The 15,635-nt window shown below is 32.4% G+C and overlaps 2 protein-coding genes across 8 annotated transcripts; both read right to left on the reverse strand.

Annotated features, from left to right (window-relative positions):
* Nucleotides 1-5,291: 5,291 nt before the first annotated feature.
* On the reverse strand, nt 5,292-7,869 carry LOC128674740 (uncharacterized protein). 2 transcript variants are annotated; one of them, XM_053753598.2, is made up of 4 exons: nt 7,397-7,869; nt 6,480-6,627; nt 5,847-5,998; nt 5,292-5,492 (listed from the first exon to the last, which is right to left on the reverse strand). In XM_053753598.2, the coding sequence occupies exons 1-4, from the start codon at nt 7,577-7,579 to the stop codon at nt 5,292-5,294; spliced, it is 684 nt and encodes a 227-aa protein (XP_053609573.1). In that variant the 5' UTR covers nt 7,580-7,869. The 2 variants fall into 2 exon arrangements, with proteins under 2 accessions (XP_053609573.1, XP_053609574.1); XM_053753599.2 differs by having other exon boundaries at nt 7,354-7,489.
* A 1,191-nt stretch (nt 7,870-9,060) lies between these two features.
* LOC128674739 (uncharacterized) lies at nt 9,061-14,198 on the reverse strand. Of its 6 annotated transcripts, XM_053753596.2 has the most exons (7): nt 13,883-14,198; nt 13,572-13,602; nt 12,879-13,130; nt 12,550-12,584; nt 10,292-11,742; nt 9,758-9,898; nt 9,061-9,209 (listed from the first exon to the last, which is right to left on the reverse strand). In XM_053753596.2, exons 4-7 carry the CDS (start codon nt 12,557-12,559, stop codon nt 9,171-9,173), a joined length of 1,641 nt encoding a protein of 546 aa, XP_053609571.1. In that variant the 5' UTR covers nt 12,560-12,584; nt 12,879-13,130; nt 13,572-13,602; nt 13,883-14,198; the 3' UTR covers nt 9,061-9,170. The 6 variants fall into 6 exon arrangements, with proteins under 6 accessions (XP_053609571.1, XP_053609570.1, XP_053609568.1 ...); XM_053753595.2 differs by lacking the exon at nt 12,879-13,130 and having other exon boundaries at nt 13,887-14,198; XM_053753593.1 differs by lacking the exon at nt 12,879-13,130.
* Between the last annotated feature and the right edge of the window lie 1,437 nt (nt 14,199-15,635).

Consider the following 15,635-nt stretch of genomic DNA (forward strand, 5'->3'; position numbering starts at 1 on the left):
TATTGTAACAATGTATGATTTACATGCTTCTGCAAGTTAATAAGATAAAAATTCACTGTAAAACTTATCTGTAATATTTGTTTATCCTATTAAAAGCATTCTGTAAATAAAACTAGCCAAGCAAAGGTCTCGATGATGCTGTTTGATTTTCTATAAAAAGTAATGAAATCTCTTGGTAAAACTAAGCCAAGTCTAAGGTTCCTTACTGTGATTTCTTGATTAGTATAGTTAGATTTTATGTGACCGATCGTTGGATTTCTTTAAGCATAATTCGTGTTGATAGAGAAGACAACACTAAGTTAAATTATTCATTTTATGCTATTAATGAAAGATATTAATGATGGTATACGCACAATCACGAGTTAAATACATATAAATTGGGCTTATTATCAGTTTCACTAAGGCCGAAGTTACTAATGATTTATTAAAATTATGATTATGTAGGTTTTTTAAAAGCATTTTAGATTTCTTTACTTGATTAAGTTCAATCAATTCTTAGTTGGCTTAGTTTTACCAAGAGATTTCATTACTTCTTATAGGTAAAATACATACAGGTGTGTTGACTCGAGTCGCATAAGTAGGCATAGGTAAGTTCCAATGAAAACTAAAAGATTACTTGTAAAAAATATTTATTTAGAATAATAACAATTTTATATACATTTATAATTATAACACCAAGAAAAAGTCATTTTAGCATGTGATGTTAGTTTTTATTTTGGATAAAAAATATAATTACACGTTGGTTTATTACGTACGTATTACGTTAGTATATTCTGTAAAAAAACACATATTTGCGTACGCGCAAAATGTATTGAGAAAATAAAAGGTCTAGCAGGCTTTGGATATTGGTGAAAAATAAGTTTGTGGCAAGTATAAATCGTAACACAAATATGGCTAATGTGTGTATATACTTTCAATCACTAAAATACGGCAAACTAGCTGCGCCCCGGGCCCTCGCTCCCGTGAGAATTTCGGGATAAAAAGTACCCTATGCGTTATTCCAGGTTATATTTTACCCGTGTACTAAATTTCGTAACAATCCGTTCAATAAATACACATACGTCCATAACAAATATACACACATACATCCCCACAAACTTTGAATTTATAATATTTGTATGATGGGAAGAGCCGCTGCCGATCAGTTAAAATGTTCGTGTAATAGTATAACGCATATTAATTATATCTATAGCAAGAGATCAATCTACAAAACGATAAAAAATATCTATTATTTTACAGTGCTTTGGGGGTTCGTTGCTTTGCGCGCAGTTACGACGTCACTAAACACATGCATTCGGACAGAAATCTAAACTGTACTGCATTGCAAATAAGTACCATCTACTTAGTTAAATTTTAATACTAATGCGAGGCTAATGCGAATTAGAACTCAAGTTGGTTGAGCAAGGCTCCTCAACCAAACCAAATATTTGTAGTATATAAGAAGAAAGAAGAACTGCATTTGAATCGGGAAGTCGACGGTAAGTCGGCAGGGTCGTAATCTAGGGCGGCGTCGTCATAACTACGCGTACGCACATCAATTGTGCTTGCACAAACCGCAGGCACAGATATACAAAAATAATACTTATTAAAAAAGTAGTGAATATACCGTAGACAGAGATAACTATAGACTTACGAGAAATAAACCAGATGAAGCGGGACAGAGCTCTAGAGAATATGCCTCATCGTGTGCATGGGTTTGGGAAGTTGTATGTACATTCTCTCTTGGCTACGCTAGCTCGTCGTCTTTAGTTTTCTTTGACTTTGGAATACACCAACAATGCAAAGATATCATTATTTTTTGCATTGTCATAGTCTATCGTTGAAGTCGTTGTGTAATTTAAGATGCACTTTCATTAAAATCCTGAAGTTTAGACCGAAACACCATTGTCTTAAAGCTCAAACATTTATTGAACGTAATGAACACCTTGGCATCAATTTGACACGCGATAAAAAATTGGTATTGGACTGTTTTCGCCACTGCTGTATATTGTATGCTATTAATTCATTAAAAATTATAAATGCAAGTGTTAATTCCGCATATCTGTAAGGTGAATAAACAGTTTTTTTTTGTGGAATTTGTTATTTTATTTTGCTGAATTTTATAGGTAATTAGGATTCAACGATAATGAAACGATAACGCGGCGAGGCAAAATGGAATATCAAGAAAACAAATTATTTCAATAATTTAATAGATAGTAAGTAGGGACGGGCCTAAAGGGATGCAAGGGGTAGTGGATGGTTTTTGCACACTATAACTATAACACATACAACTTTACAGGTACGAGGCTCGGTATAGCTCGCAGAGTCTCCGCTCTGCTAGGTCCGCCTCTAATAGTAAGCTATAGTCCAGCCTGTTTCAAAGGGAGTTATGTTTTGAAACAATGTGTTACCTACGTACTGAACTATTCAAATACGATATTTAGTACATGTTATGAAACTGCCAGATTGTAAATGTTTAAAATATAATACCATCTTAACATCAATTAAACTAAGTACTATGTTATCTTAATTATTATACAAAGGGTGTTAAGACACTTATTTCTTTGGTCTTGAGTATATTTGCTCATGTATTTTTTAGTTTGACGTACTTGCTACCTACATGGTTGATATACGTTTTATGTATTACACCAAAAAATGAATATAGTCTAAAAAGACAACAGCTGAAATTTTGTCTATTCTGTTTTTGTGCCCATTGCTGAGCAAAGGAACGGTTCTTTCTTTCAACAATTTTAGTTATAGATAGTTATAAATTCGTGCGTTTAGGTAGGTATTTTTTATATTGTTACTTTATTATATATATAACTCTTGAGCTACACTAATCAACTGTGTAGGTACAGTCTCTCAAGAAAGTGATGTAAATAAATGAGCGCGTTGTCTCGCGCGCGATCAACCAATCTTGATCTTCTACTTGGTTTTACAATGGCTAAATAATGTAGTTAATTTAAAAACAGTTTTGTTGTTTCTTGATACGTACATTGCGAATTAATTAATAACAAAAGATCATCGCATCGCCTCATTGATAATAATGCTATTTTCACAAGAAGTTATTATTGGGGAGCCATGGAGGCATTTAGTAATTTCTTAAAACCCGCACACTAGCGCCACCATTATAAAAGAAATGGATTTTATTAAAAAGTAAACAATGTAGTCAGAATTTACTACACAGGTTTTATAAATTGTGGCAACCGAATGAAAATTATAATATTTTCTAATAAAATCCTTTATCTTTTATACAGCCTAATGTGCATATGTTTTGTAATATAATGTAACATTATTTAATTACTGATTATGTTATCTTCCGCGATCATTACTTTGCATTTATTGTAGCCCAGACATTTCTACACCGCCATTGATTTACATTATTTTTTTATTCCTGAATATAACTTTATTTCCTGATATAGTACGTCTATAAAATGCTGCATCAATGACGCAGTCACTGGTGTTTGTAGCACGAACATTAACATAGGTAAAAAAATACATTAGGCATATTATTATATTACATAAATACTAAACTTAAACGGAGGTCACTATTGCAGCGCCACTGCCAGCAGTAATATGGATAATACTTCATAATATCAATCTTTTTATTATCTTTTCTCTTTCATTAATTATTTTGACGTTATCTTTTTGTTAATGTAACTATTTGTCAGCGAAAACTTGTAATTGGTCATATCTATTTTTGTTATCATGTTCTACATATGTAATTAGCTGTAAGTTTTCCAAAAATAAAATGAATAAATATTTTTGCGATTATTCAAAAAGGACTTAACCGCATTGATACACAAATTATCATGTGAAGCTACAATGAGAAAACAAACAAACAATATTGTGTTAATAACACAAGCATAGATTTACACTCTACAGGTGATGTTTAAAGATAAACACTTGCTAAACCTTCCGTTAAGTAATTTTAAGTCCCTTTCACACGACTGATATACCCACGACACAACCGGTACGATGGAGTAGTCGGGAATTCAAGAACTAACTGCTCGATTCCCCCTAATACATATAGGTAGATGTGTTATGGGGTATCGAACGGTTACTTTATACTAAGTTTAGCGGAGCTTGAATAGTCTAGCTCTGCTAAACCTAATGTTGTGTGTCGCGCAAAAAAATTAAATTCAAGACATGGCCAAACACATACTAGGGCCATCACATTTTTATCAATTTATATTATTTAACAGCGAAAAATAAAAAAAGTGTTCTACAAACTATGCTATATGATTTATTTCAGTAGAAAGTGAAACGTGACGATTTGACTAAGTTTATGACGTCTCACCAGGAAATTGTGACTATTAATATTTTATCATTTTAGATTTAGATAAAAATAATGTTATATAGTTATCGATATCACTCATATCTATATGCAACCTAACTATATTTTTACTTGAAACATACTCTCTTTTGAAATAACAACAAATAACGTTATTAATATATTAAGAGGGCATTAAGCCCAATGGTATCATTAAACAAAATTTATGCTTACAGAAATAAAAAAAAATTGTGATCTTAGATTGATTGAAATATTGACTTGAAATGAGGTCACCACTGGGTTTATCTTATTGCTAGATAAATGTATTGATTTAAATATCAACATTTGACGAGGTAAGTGTTAAATATCACTAGTAAAATATCACATAACAAAATAATAACGGGAATTAGCACGAACCTATATATAGCTTTTGTAGTTATTGTTGCTATTCAGTTGAGACGAGCTCATAATGCGGTTATGACAGATCATCAAAATAATCAAATCGTAACTTGTACATGGCGGCGTTCCATTACGGTTTTACGGTGGAAATACCGTATTTACCTCTTAAAAATTATCCTATACATATTTCTTTCAATGTAACCTTTTCAAAATTTTAAAAGCTAGATAATAAATAAATAATAAATAAATAAATATATTAGGACAAATCACACAGATTGAGATAGCCCCACAGTAAGTTCGAGACTTGTGTTATGGATACTAACTCAACGATACTATATTTTTATAACAAATACATATTATAGATAAACATCCAAGACCCAGACCAATCAGAAAAAGATCATTTTCCATCATGACCCGACCGGGGATCGAACCCGGGACCTCTCGGTTCAGTGGCAAGAACTTTACCACTGCGCCACCGAGGTCGTCTAGATAATAAAGCAAGATATGACATGTGTCATAACCGCATAGCGAGCGCGTATTCGCGTAACTAATTCATTATCCATATTACTACACAATAACGCAAACAAACAGACTTCATTACAAATTAATAAATCCTAAAGCTACCTGCTACACGAATTCTTTAATCCGGTGTTCTCGATCTCGGCCGTTCATCGCCGAAGCAGTGTTTATTCGCTGGGTCTTTGTAGGAATTCTCGTGCAGCACGCTGTGGGAACTCGTACGGCATTTTGTTAAGCACAGTTCGTAGTCGTCCGTCAGTGATCGGAACAATACGTTCTCCTCTGCAGACAACTTCGACAGCACCATTTCGAGCATGTCTCTCTGGAAAATCATTCAAACAGTTGAAATATAGGAAAGGAATGTATACCGGCCATTTGCCTAGAGAAAATGTTTTTTGTGTAAGTAATAATTGATGTTCTATCTATTTTTCATGCAATAAAAACCATTTTGATGACTCAAAAACTAAACAGCAGTCTCACATATTAAAAGGTTATCTTTTCTTCAAAAGGCATTTGGACAATAACATAAGAATATGTTTCTGGAGCGGTGTCTCCTGGCTCAGGCATTTATATGCTTAAAAGGGGACACCAATAAACTAAACAATTTTTATAAGAATGTATTTTTAAAAATAAAGAAATTATTAAATTAAGAATCAGAGACTAAATGACTGCACACCTTACTGGGATCCAAGCAACATGCAACACAGTACTCGTAGATCACACAGCAATTGTTTTCCTTGCATGTCTGACAGCTGTATCTGCTTGTATGATCAGAGTCTGGGTCACAACATCCATTTTTCATAACATCAGTCCTCTGGCACACATAACCTAAAACGGTAAAAATAAAAGTTGGTTATATTTATTTCAAGTACTTATGTTATTTCAGCTGTCTAAACTAGGTGTGATTGGCCATTGGTCAAACTCAGATATAATCTACCGACAACTAGATTTATTGATATGTGGCTCCTGCCCTTGATCAAGGACCACCCCCATACCCTTGTGGATATTGGAGATTTCAGATTTGAATGAGAATAGAGTATCTTTAATATAGGACACAAGGCAGGGCAGGTAGCACCTCCATAAATATTGCAAATGAAGTTATAAAATATATATGTATAATAATTCGTAAGATTAATGCAGATATTTTCCAAGAAGGACGAATTTTAAAACTTGCCATAAATGTCTTTGGAACTTTTGAAATTACTTTTTTTTAGTTCACATAATAATATTGCAAAACTCAGCTAACTCAATCACTGATTAATATTACAATAAATAATAAGTCTATTAAAGGATTAAAAAACAGTCTCACCTCTGTCATCAACTAAAAGCATTTTCCCTTGCACTGAATTCCTACACATAATACCATCATTGGTATCATTGTGTTCCTGAAGGGTCCTCCATACAAATGGCTTTCTTTCTATTGATATATCCTGATACATAATGTTGCGATTGCTACCCTGAAAATTTTAGTAAGGAAAAACTGACATTTACTCTATAACTATCAAAATGTTATCACTGTCTGAATTATTCAGTTAGCTGCCATTTGGCTGTTAGTGGAACAGGATATTTGGCAGAATTATTCTGTTAACTACATATGTAGATGAACCAAATATTAACATTATATTTGGTTATATACCAAATATATTCATTATATTTATCTTGTTCCACTAATAATTATTTATCTACATCAAGAAACACCTCTATATCTACACAGCAGTTTTCTTCCTCAGCTATTAAGTGACCAAGCTCTTAGGCTTCATTGCATGTTAAAAGTCAAATTGCATAGCCTTCGGTATCAGAAGGCTAGGTAGAATTCAGACCATGCATATCCTCATTGACAAAATCAAGCTTGCACTTTTTGGGTTTGTTTCTTTCTTCCTTATGTAATTCACACCAACAAACACCATAGTCAAAAACTACTAAGTTTACTCTAGTGTTTGTGTCTTTGCATGTTACTTTTTGAATTTGATTTTGTTGTGTTAATGAAAGGCCTAAATAAATATTAGGAACATTGTGTAAACACACTTTATTTCCATAACATACAAGAAAAGTTAGAAAATACATACAAACCAGGATAACTTGCTATAAACAACGTTTGACCATTGGTACAGTTAAAATTACAAATTGGAGTATCATTCTTTGGTGTTGTACTTTTGTAAATTGCACTGCCAAAACTCATCTACCTTGTTAATATCAATCATAGACGTATTTAGCAATAAAACCAACCTCTCGTAGAAAGCTGACAATGCAGTATGTTAACGAAGAAGCAAAAATAATTCCCAACACTAATCGTCTCCTAATAAACCGTATCAGGGCAGCATACCACATTGTGTAAACAGTATTTTTTTCCGATTTACAAGAATAGTAAATACTGTAGACATTTACGGAACAATAGAGACATAGGAACATTTTCTTTTAGTTTAAAACTGCATGGATTTTATTATTCTTAACACTTTCTCCAGTATCATTTTGTTATCATATCGTCACTAAGTATTGGTTTCAATCACAAAATATTTTCGGATCAACGTTCACGAACCAAGTATTGAAATAAAACTTTATAAAGTTTTTAAAAGGTTATCCATAACGATAAGCCAATAGTGCCACAAAATGTATTTTCATATAAATGTGCCTTCGCAGTCTTCCAGACCGCAGTTTCTCTTTCTCAATTCTCTCAGTCTTCAGCTTGCTTGTTTGTTTGAAGTAATTTGACAATTTTGACAGTGACAGTTTAGCGATGGTTTAGTCATGGAATTAGTAGGTACTGCGGGTTTAGTAGCGTATACGCCCAACAAACATGTTGGCTGCCTAAATACCTACTTTATTAAGCAACCAGCAGAAATCTGTGTAAAGGATAACGTGATACGGAACAAAGAACCTGCTTTCCGTTACATTTGTAGGCTCAGAACAATAACTACTTGTAGCCTACATAACACCACACTAAGCCACACTAAGAAGATTAATTAGTAAGATATGTTTGCTTGTTAGCACAAGAAAACATATCTTACTAAAGTTTAGCGGCATAATTGGTAGACTTTGTTTTTATGCATACTATGTAGTGATTTCTGTAGGCAGGCCTGCGTGAGTTAAACAGACACTCTGCCCATATCATTCAAAAAGACCAGACAGTATCAATATTACGAAATCGATAATGGACAAATACCACATGTACCAGAAGCCCTGCTGAAGACCAACAGGATCTCATAATAATCGATAACGGATAATGCAACCCGATGACAGAGGTAGCAGACTCCCGCAGGGGCAATCGAGATACTATAACAAAGATGAGCATTTTCTGTTGAGGTATAAAAATCGAAGAACACCTGATGGATACCCAAGATGATCTAGATAAACTATAGGAAAAAAAGAAATGATGCCTTAACAAAAGTTGTTCAGCCTGAATAGCATTTTCTGTTGAGGTTAAAAAAATTGAAGATCTGGAATACCTTATGCAGACCCAAGATGGCACAGCTAAACTACAGGAAATATATAAATGACGCCCTAATAAAAGTTGTTCAGCCTAATGAGCATTTCCTGTTGATGTATAAAAATCGAAGATCTGGCACACCTGAAGAAGAGTCATAATGGTCCAGCTGAACTATAGGAAATATATGTTTAAGTCGTATGAGCATCTTCTGTATAGGTATCGTTATGCTTTGTCTACAGTTAAATTTCTCTAATAATTTTGATTCCTTACCAAAAATTGTTCGGCAATGCGAACGAAATCGCGGGCATCAGCTAGTTTAAAAATAAATGAATAAATAAAGTTTTTCATTATTTTTTCGGAAAACACTGTTGTTGAATATTAACTAGCGCGCCTTTCTAAATCTATGTCAGCAGGTAATAAATATTGTGAATATGAAAAATGTTTGTAGAGGAATAAAAAAGTGAAGAACAATCCAAGTTTTTAATAAGTAACAATGTCTTAGAGGTCCTTAGTATAAGTAATCAAGTATAATCAAGTAATAAAAAATCAACTCTTCCACTTCCCGGTCTTGTCAAGTCAACGACATATCAGTCGATGATTCTCCCAATCTACCCTCTGGAACAAAACACGTAAAATATTAAAGTAACACGGTTTAAAATCATTAAAATTGCACTCTATTTATTTGTTACGATTTATCAACTCAACTACGTACTACGGTACGGAAAAGAACATAGGGTACCTTTTATCCTGGAAAAATAACTGCTTCCGTGGAAATATCACGCGGGCGGAGCCCCGGTTAAAAGTTAGTCAAAAATAAAATCAGTGTTACTAGGTAGATATTACGTTTAGGAAAAGCAGTTGCTTTTCCTGGTAATATATTCTACATGTAGTTACATGTAGTATATATTACCAGTTAAAATATGTGACTAGCAAAGGTATCAATTGAAGGCAGCTGTCAACATAACAGGACGGGTGATAAATATATTTAACCATAGGTATACATCGCATCGCGTAAGAAGGAGAGGACGAACTACGTACGACTGAAAGATATAGCAGTACTTATATGTAAAAGTTTTTAATATCTAGTGTTCCCCGGTAAGTTATTATCTATGCATAGCACTTATTAGGGAAGATAAATATAATACAATTCATCGAGGATTTACCTGGCATTGAGTGCTACAATAATTCGTTTTGAAACATGCCGCGCACATTAATGTAGATTTTGCGTGACATACATGGCAAGTTATCTTGGTAGCTGGTGATTTGGTCGGTTGAATACTATTCTCCAGTTCGAGTAACTGATTCTGTAATAAAGGTACATTGTTGCTTTTGAATGTAATACATCTGTAGTCATATCATTAAAGAAACATTTTTCAAATCAGATCTGTTCCAAGGACTTTTCCAAACAAACAAATTGGACTTCTATATTCTTTGACTCTCATCAAGGTTCGGTCCAAATTTGAATTGTAAAGAGAATTATTTTCTAAAAATATAATAGCCTGAGTATATCGAAACTGCTCTTGAGATGATGGGGTTGGTATCAGTCAACACATTGTAGGTATGCATCCATTCTCACTAGATGGTAATCATTCGTAAGTCATGTTAGATGACTATAATAAAATCAGACACAATGTTAGCAATAACGCACTCAATAAGAAAGTGGTACCTAGGCACAATTTAACAAGTTTAATAATTACCACGATATCTTCTATAGCGTTACTACAAGTTTTTGATCCAATTGGGCTAATAAATCCACTATCCGTAGAAACAGATGATCTTGTGAGGTCAGGGCCGCTTGACATATCTGACTGCACGACAGGAGCCTGGTTAATGAGTTCTATCTGATTTCGATAATCCGCTATCAGTGAACTATACGGTGGTGGTCTAAGCATGTCTTGTCCAGGTGTTTGTGTGTAAACATTTTCTCTTCTAAATGATCGTAAATTTCCATATTGATTTCGAACTACTTTGGGAGGTAATTCGGCAGTTCTGTGCATTATATTATTTCCAGTGAAGTTATTACTTTGATAATTGTTCGTAGTATGGTAATAATTGAAATATGCGTTTTGGCTAATTCCATTATTTTCATTCACAACATATGGTTGATATTGTTGTAACCTGCTTTCAGATTCCCGAACATTTTGTTGAGCTTCAGAAATGGTATTCGGAAAATTTATGTTATGAAATGAAAGGTTTCTATTTAATGGCAATTCATTATGGTGCTGAATCACTTGATTATGTTCTAATTCAACGGAATTTCGCACTGGCTCTTTATTATGATTCGGTATTTGATTTTGATTTGGTATTAAAGATTTATCAATATTTATACTTATTTCACTTCCAATGGGCCCAGAAGAAAAAATACATAATTTGTTTGGGTTTGTATTAGATGAATATAATTGTTGAACATTCATTGCAATATCCTTAGCTGATGATATTTTCGATGGATCATTCAAATGTTTTCTTAATATTGATTTATCTATGCTATTATTCAACATTTTAAATTGTCTTAACTTTACCCATTGAATCATTTCAAAATACAATTCTCTGATACTTAAATAATAGTCAGTTTTGATTCTTTCAATTACTATATTGCTAGTGTAGTTTAATAGTAATTCAGTGAAGGACTGGTTTGTTTCATTTGGCAAAATATAGCTGACAACGTAATTATAAGCTGCGTTGAAAAAGTGTTGTTTGGTTATCAAAAAACTTATTTTTGATTGAGATACATAATCATATGTGTATTTTTTGTTTTTGAGGACGGATAAATAATGGTTATATGATTCAATAATTAGGGTTAGGTATTTTGATATAGTTTTCAATTCCTCAGTAACATATTCATGACTGATGTTAGAGACTTTCTTCTGTTTCCGATTTTTTGAAGTATTGCTACGATCAGTCGTTTGTTTCCTTTTGTTATTCTTTTTTGAAACGTTAAATAGTTTTTCGGATGACTTTTCACTTATTTGTGTTTGGCCAACGTTGTCATTTCTAGCTTCCGTATTTAATAACACGATTTCTTTCTCATTAGAATCCGGTGAAGATGTTAAATCAATGTTAATAACTTCATTGGAATTTTCTTCATCAAACCAAATAATATCTATGGGTGCCTTAAAATCATATGAGGCCATACGATTTAAAATATTGCCTGAAACAATTACAAAAAAAATCAGACGTGGAAATAAAAAATCTGTAACAATAAACGCATATATTTATACACAATGTAAAACTGTTAATTTTATGTTTGTATGAATACGAGTTCAGGAGCTATTAAAAATATATGATGATGGGTCTTTATACAGATGGTCTTTTTTAACAATTTTTGTCTGTCTGCTTTTCTGTGTATAAAGAAAGAAAGAAAACATTTATTTGCCAAAAACATGAGTACAAATAGACAAATTGATGTCAAAATGAATTAAACCTACATGTTTTACCGAATAAAGGTATGCAAATAAGCTGTAGAAATGTTTTTTATTTGATACAAATTATAAGTAGATTTCGAAAATATCTTTCTAATTACAATAATAAATAGAGGGAGGTTCGTTACGTCCTGAATTTGGATCGTTTACTTTTTTCATGTAATTACCTATATATGTATATAATATTTAAATATTGTTTCCTTTTCCGTGAAGAAGTACCAGGGTTGATTATTTTCGAGTTACCAGCAAGAAACGAGAACCAGTCCACAGGATTTAATCAAAAATGTTAGCTATCGGTATTTGTATGTTAGTTATCGGTACCTATTTGACATTTTATATGTATGCATTCCTTTACAAATAGACAAAACAATTGTGTTCCAATAATATCAAATTTGATCTAGAATTAATAAGCAGATCGCAATTTCGAACTTATGATATTAATAAATATCTGTAAGAAATAGCATATTATTTATTATAGTGTATGTTGTCCAATTGTTACCAAAAAAAGAGAAGTAGGTACTTATATATATACTTACTTGATTCCATTTCGCAGGCTAAGGAAAATTAATATCTGTAACAATTGAAAGAGCAGCATTTACTGAAAACTGCAATGTTTTCTTTAATTAATTATTGAATTGGATTTGCTTAACACTATTATAAAATACATTCAACAATATGAAGAAAGTTGTAGAAATATTAGTGTAATTGATTTGTATAGTTGTAATGTAAAAGATGAAGTGTAGGATATCGCCAGACTCCTCATCAATTAATCTGATGTTATAAATAAATTTGAAACCGAAATGTTTGACGCAATCCCGGAAAAGAAAAAAAAGAATAGATGCTATCTATAAATTTTGCAGAATACCTTTGTTTTTTTAAATAAATTTTTGTATTTTTTGCTCGATTCTGAAGAGTCTCCGTATGACACACATAGTGACACACTTTATTTACCAGAAGAAATAGACTGCGTAGAGTCGATCACGTTTTCTGATTATCACGGAATATTTGGAAATCAACCAATTGATGTTATTCCTCTGATGAATCAATATGATGTCTTGCTTCTTGTTAGCGCTGGTTAAACGAAGGGACAATATGCCTTTGAATATCATCCATTATTCTAAAGAGGTAAGCGTTTGTGAGTTTGTATGTTTGAGGCGGGTTATTTTCGAAACTACAGAACCGATTTCAAAAAATCCTTCACCATTAGGAAGGTATATTATCCAAGATTGCTATAAGGCTATATTTGATCGCAAAATTCCCACGGGAGCGAAGCCCCGGGCAACATCTAGTTAATAATAAAGCATATGTTGACTCCAGAAACTTGTTTTATTTTTATATAAGACAAAATCAGCTTCGTTTAGGACATTTAAAAATAGATATTTCAAAATAAAATAGCCGAACTTTGCGAAACGTAGACTGAATTCATAATGGAGAAATGTTTTTTTTATTGCTTTATATATGTTATGGCTAAACCCCGAAATTATTGAGATAATATAGTCATACGATTTTAGGTTCCTAATAACCCATTAAGAAAAATACACAATCACCAGGTACTTACAAATAATCACAGAGGAAACAATATTAACACTCTGAAAATAAGAAATAATCATTAATTTATAGATATGTAACAATACAAGAAATATGACTCCTTTATTATAGCGATATAATGCATTCAAACTTTGATTACATGAAAGTAGTAGTCATTTTGGAATTTATTATATATTATTAATGCGAAAGTCAATCTTCACGGTTAAACCGCTGGGACGTTTTTGATGCGATTTGGAATTGATACCGTTATTATTAACATTCCCATTATGAACTGCGGTCAACACCTAGTAAATAACCATATTTAAATCAGGATGTACCCACCTACTTGCTTATTTGTACTAATCACCCAATGACTCTCAAGCGTTCCAGATAATAAAGCTTTAAGAGATAAATTTATTCCATAGGTAACCAATCCAATTTATCACTAGACAATATCACTAAAACACAATAAATATATTTGTGACTTTAGAATTTCACTTTTTCATCAAATCATATGCACTGTTTAAAAAACTAAATCTAATGAAGTATGATACGCGCGTGCGCAACCCTAGGGCGCTGCGGAGGGAGTGAATAAATAAAGACCGTGAATGAATGAAAAGGCATGACAACAAACTAACCGGTCACACTACCTAGACAGATCGTAGTACTGTCCCAAGTCCCAACCCAGCCCAACTGTCCCACATTCTGAAGATTCTGCACGAACTATGAATGAAGACCTACTCAAACTATCTATACATGTTTTACTATTTTGTTTATGCTTTTTATAGTAACAAAATATTATGTCATGATTAAAATAGATCGATATGGAAGCATCTCATAATATTCCACCTCAGTGCCACAGATTAATAAATTAGTGTGGCCGCCACATATTGGTCTGTGGTGTGATGTCACGTACGTCACGTATGTCACAACATTATTATTTTGATTATTTAGATATTTCTATCACGTAGTATCATACTATCACGTAGTATTAAGTATATATAAGTATATGTGATAATGAATAAAGGCAGATAGAATCGGAATCTTATCCGAGAGGTTGTCCTCAAGCCTTGTGTTTTCTTACCATCGCTACCACCCCTACACGCCACACCACAGGTCGAGTATAATGTAATAGCCATTTCGACTCGATAAGAAGTTATTCTTGTCAACAAACAAGCTACCACACACATGTCAACAATGTATTTATACTTTGTTTATACTTATAACACTGGTAGGTATACTGACGCTGATAGGATCCCTGATCTGTTTATAATATAATTTTCGATGGATCAAGGATAGGGTTGAACCATATATTTCTTTTATCTATGGTTGTACTTTATCGTGTGAATTCATGTGATTCTATTTATTATAAAAAGTGTACCCCGGTATTACAAAAGTTGAAAGCATACTTTAAGATTTAGTATTTTCGTAGTTTATAATATTTGAAATTGACAGAGAGCGACAATAGATAGTTTTCAAAATATATATATTTTTATTTTTTTTATTTATTTATCATAGAATCAACAGCACTTGAACAAAATTACATTTTATCTTACAGTGTTAATCTTAATGCCAATTACATATTCTTGTTTTGTAAATTAAAAAGTTATAAACAGCTTAGAACAGAAAGGAAAGAAAAACAATATAACAGGGCTAGTGCATAATGAATGTTTAAAGATCGTATATTATTATGATTTAGAATGCCGTTTGCGCAATATTTTATTTAAACAAACGAAATTTTATAAAAGTAAAGTCTTTCATCTTGATAAAGTAAACGGTTGTGGGTAACTTGAAAAACATCATAATACAGAGTAGCAAGTTATAGTGCATTTAAAAGGTGAACCATCACTGACTCATGTAAGAAAAATACATTGGCATTGTAGGTAGGACTGTCATAGTCTGGGTTAATAAAGTAAAATTTCTGGGTTATTTTACAATACATACCCGGCATGCTATTGACCAAATTTTGACAACAGAATACTAAAATTTATGTAGTACTTTTAACTAACCATTGAAAAATAATTCATAAAACGTTTTATGTTTTTCATGCAATGACTTTAAAACTAGTAACAGTTTGAAATTTGTATGTTATCAG

This window comes from Plodia interpunctella, chromosome 13 (assembly GCF_027563975.2).
Source record: "Plodia interpunctella isolate USDA-ARS_2022_Savannah chromosome 13, ilPloInte3.2, whole genome shotgun sequence".
NCBI lineage: Eukaryota > Metazoa > Arthropoda > Insecta > Lepidoptera > Pyralidae > Plodia > Plodia interpunctella.

Bases quoted from the DNA above. Each gene is read 5' to 3' on its own strand.
- LOC128674740 (XM_053753598.2), bottom strand. From the start codon at position 7,579: ATGTTCCTATGTCTCTATTGTTCCGTAAATGTCTACAGTATTTACTAT. The intron at 5,999-6,479 runs GTGAGACTGTTT...TTACCGTTTTAG, and splicing joins GCTTTTAGTTGATGACAGAG to GTTATGTGTGCCAGAGGACT. The intron at 5,493-5,846 runs GTGTGCAGTCAT...ATGATTTTCCAG, and splicing joins GTTGCTTGGATCCCAGTAAG to AGAGACATGCTCGAAATGGT.
- LOC128674739 (XM_053753594.2), bottom strand. The intron at 9,899-10,291 runs GTAATTATTAAA...CCTTTATTACAG, and splicing joins ACGCTATAGAAGATATCGTG to AATCAGTTACTCGAACTGGA. The intron at 9,210-9,757 runs GTAAATCCTCGA...GTTTTGTTCCAG, and splicing joins ATTGTAGCACTCAATGCCAG to AGGGTAGATTGGGAGAATCA.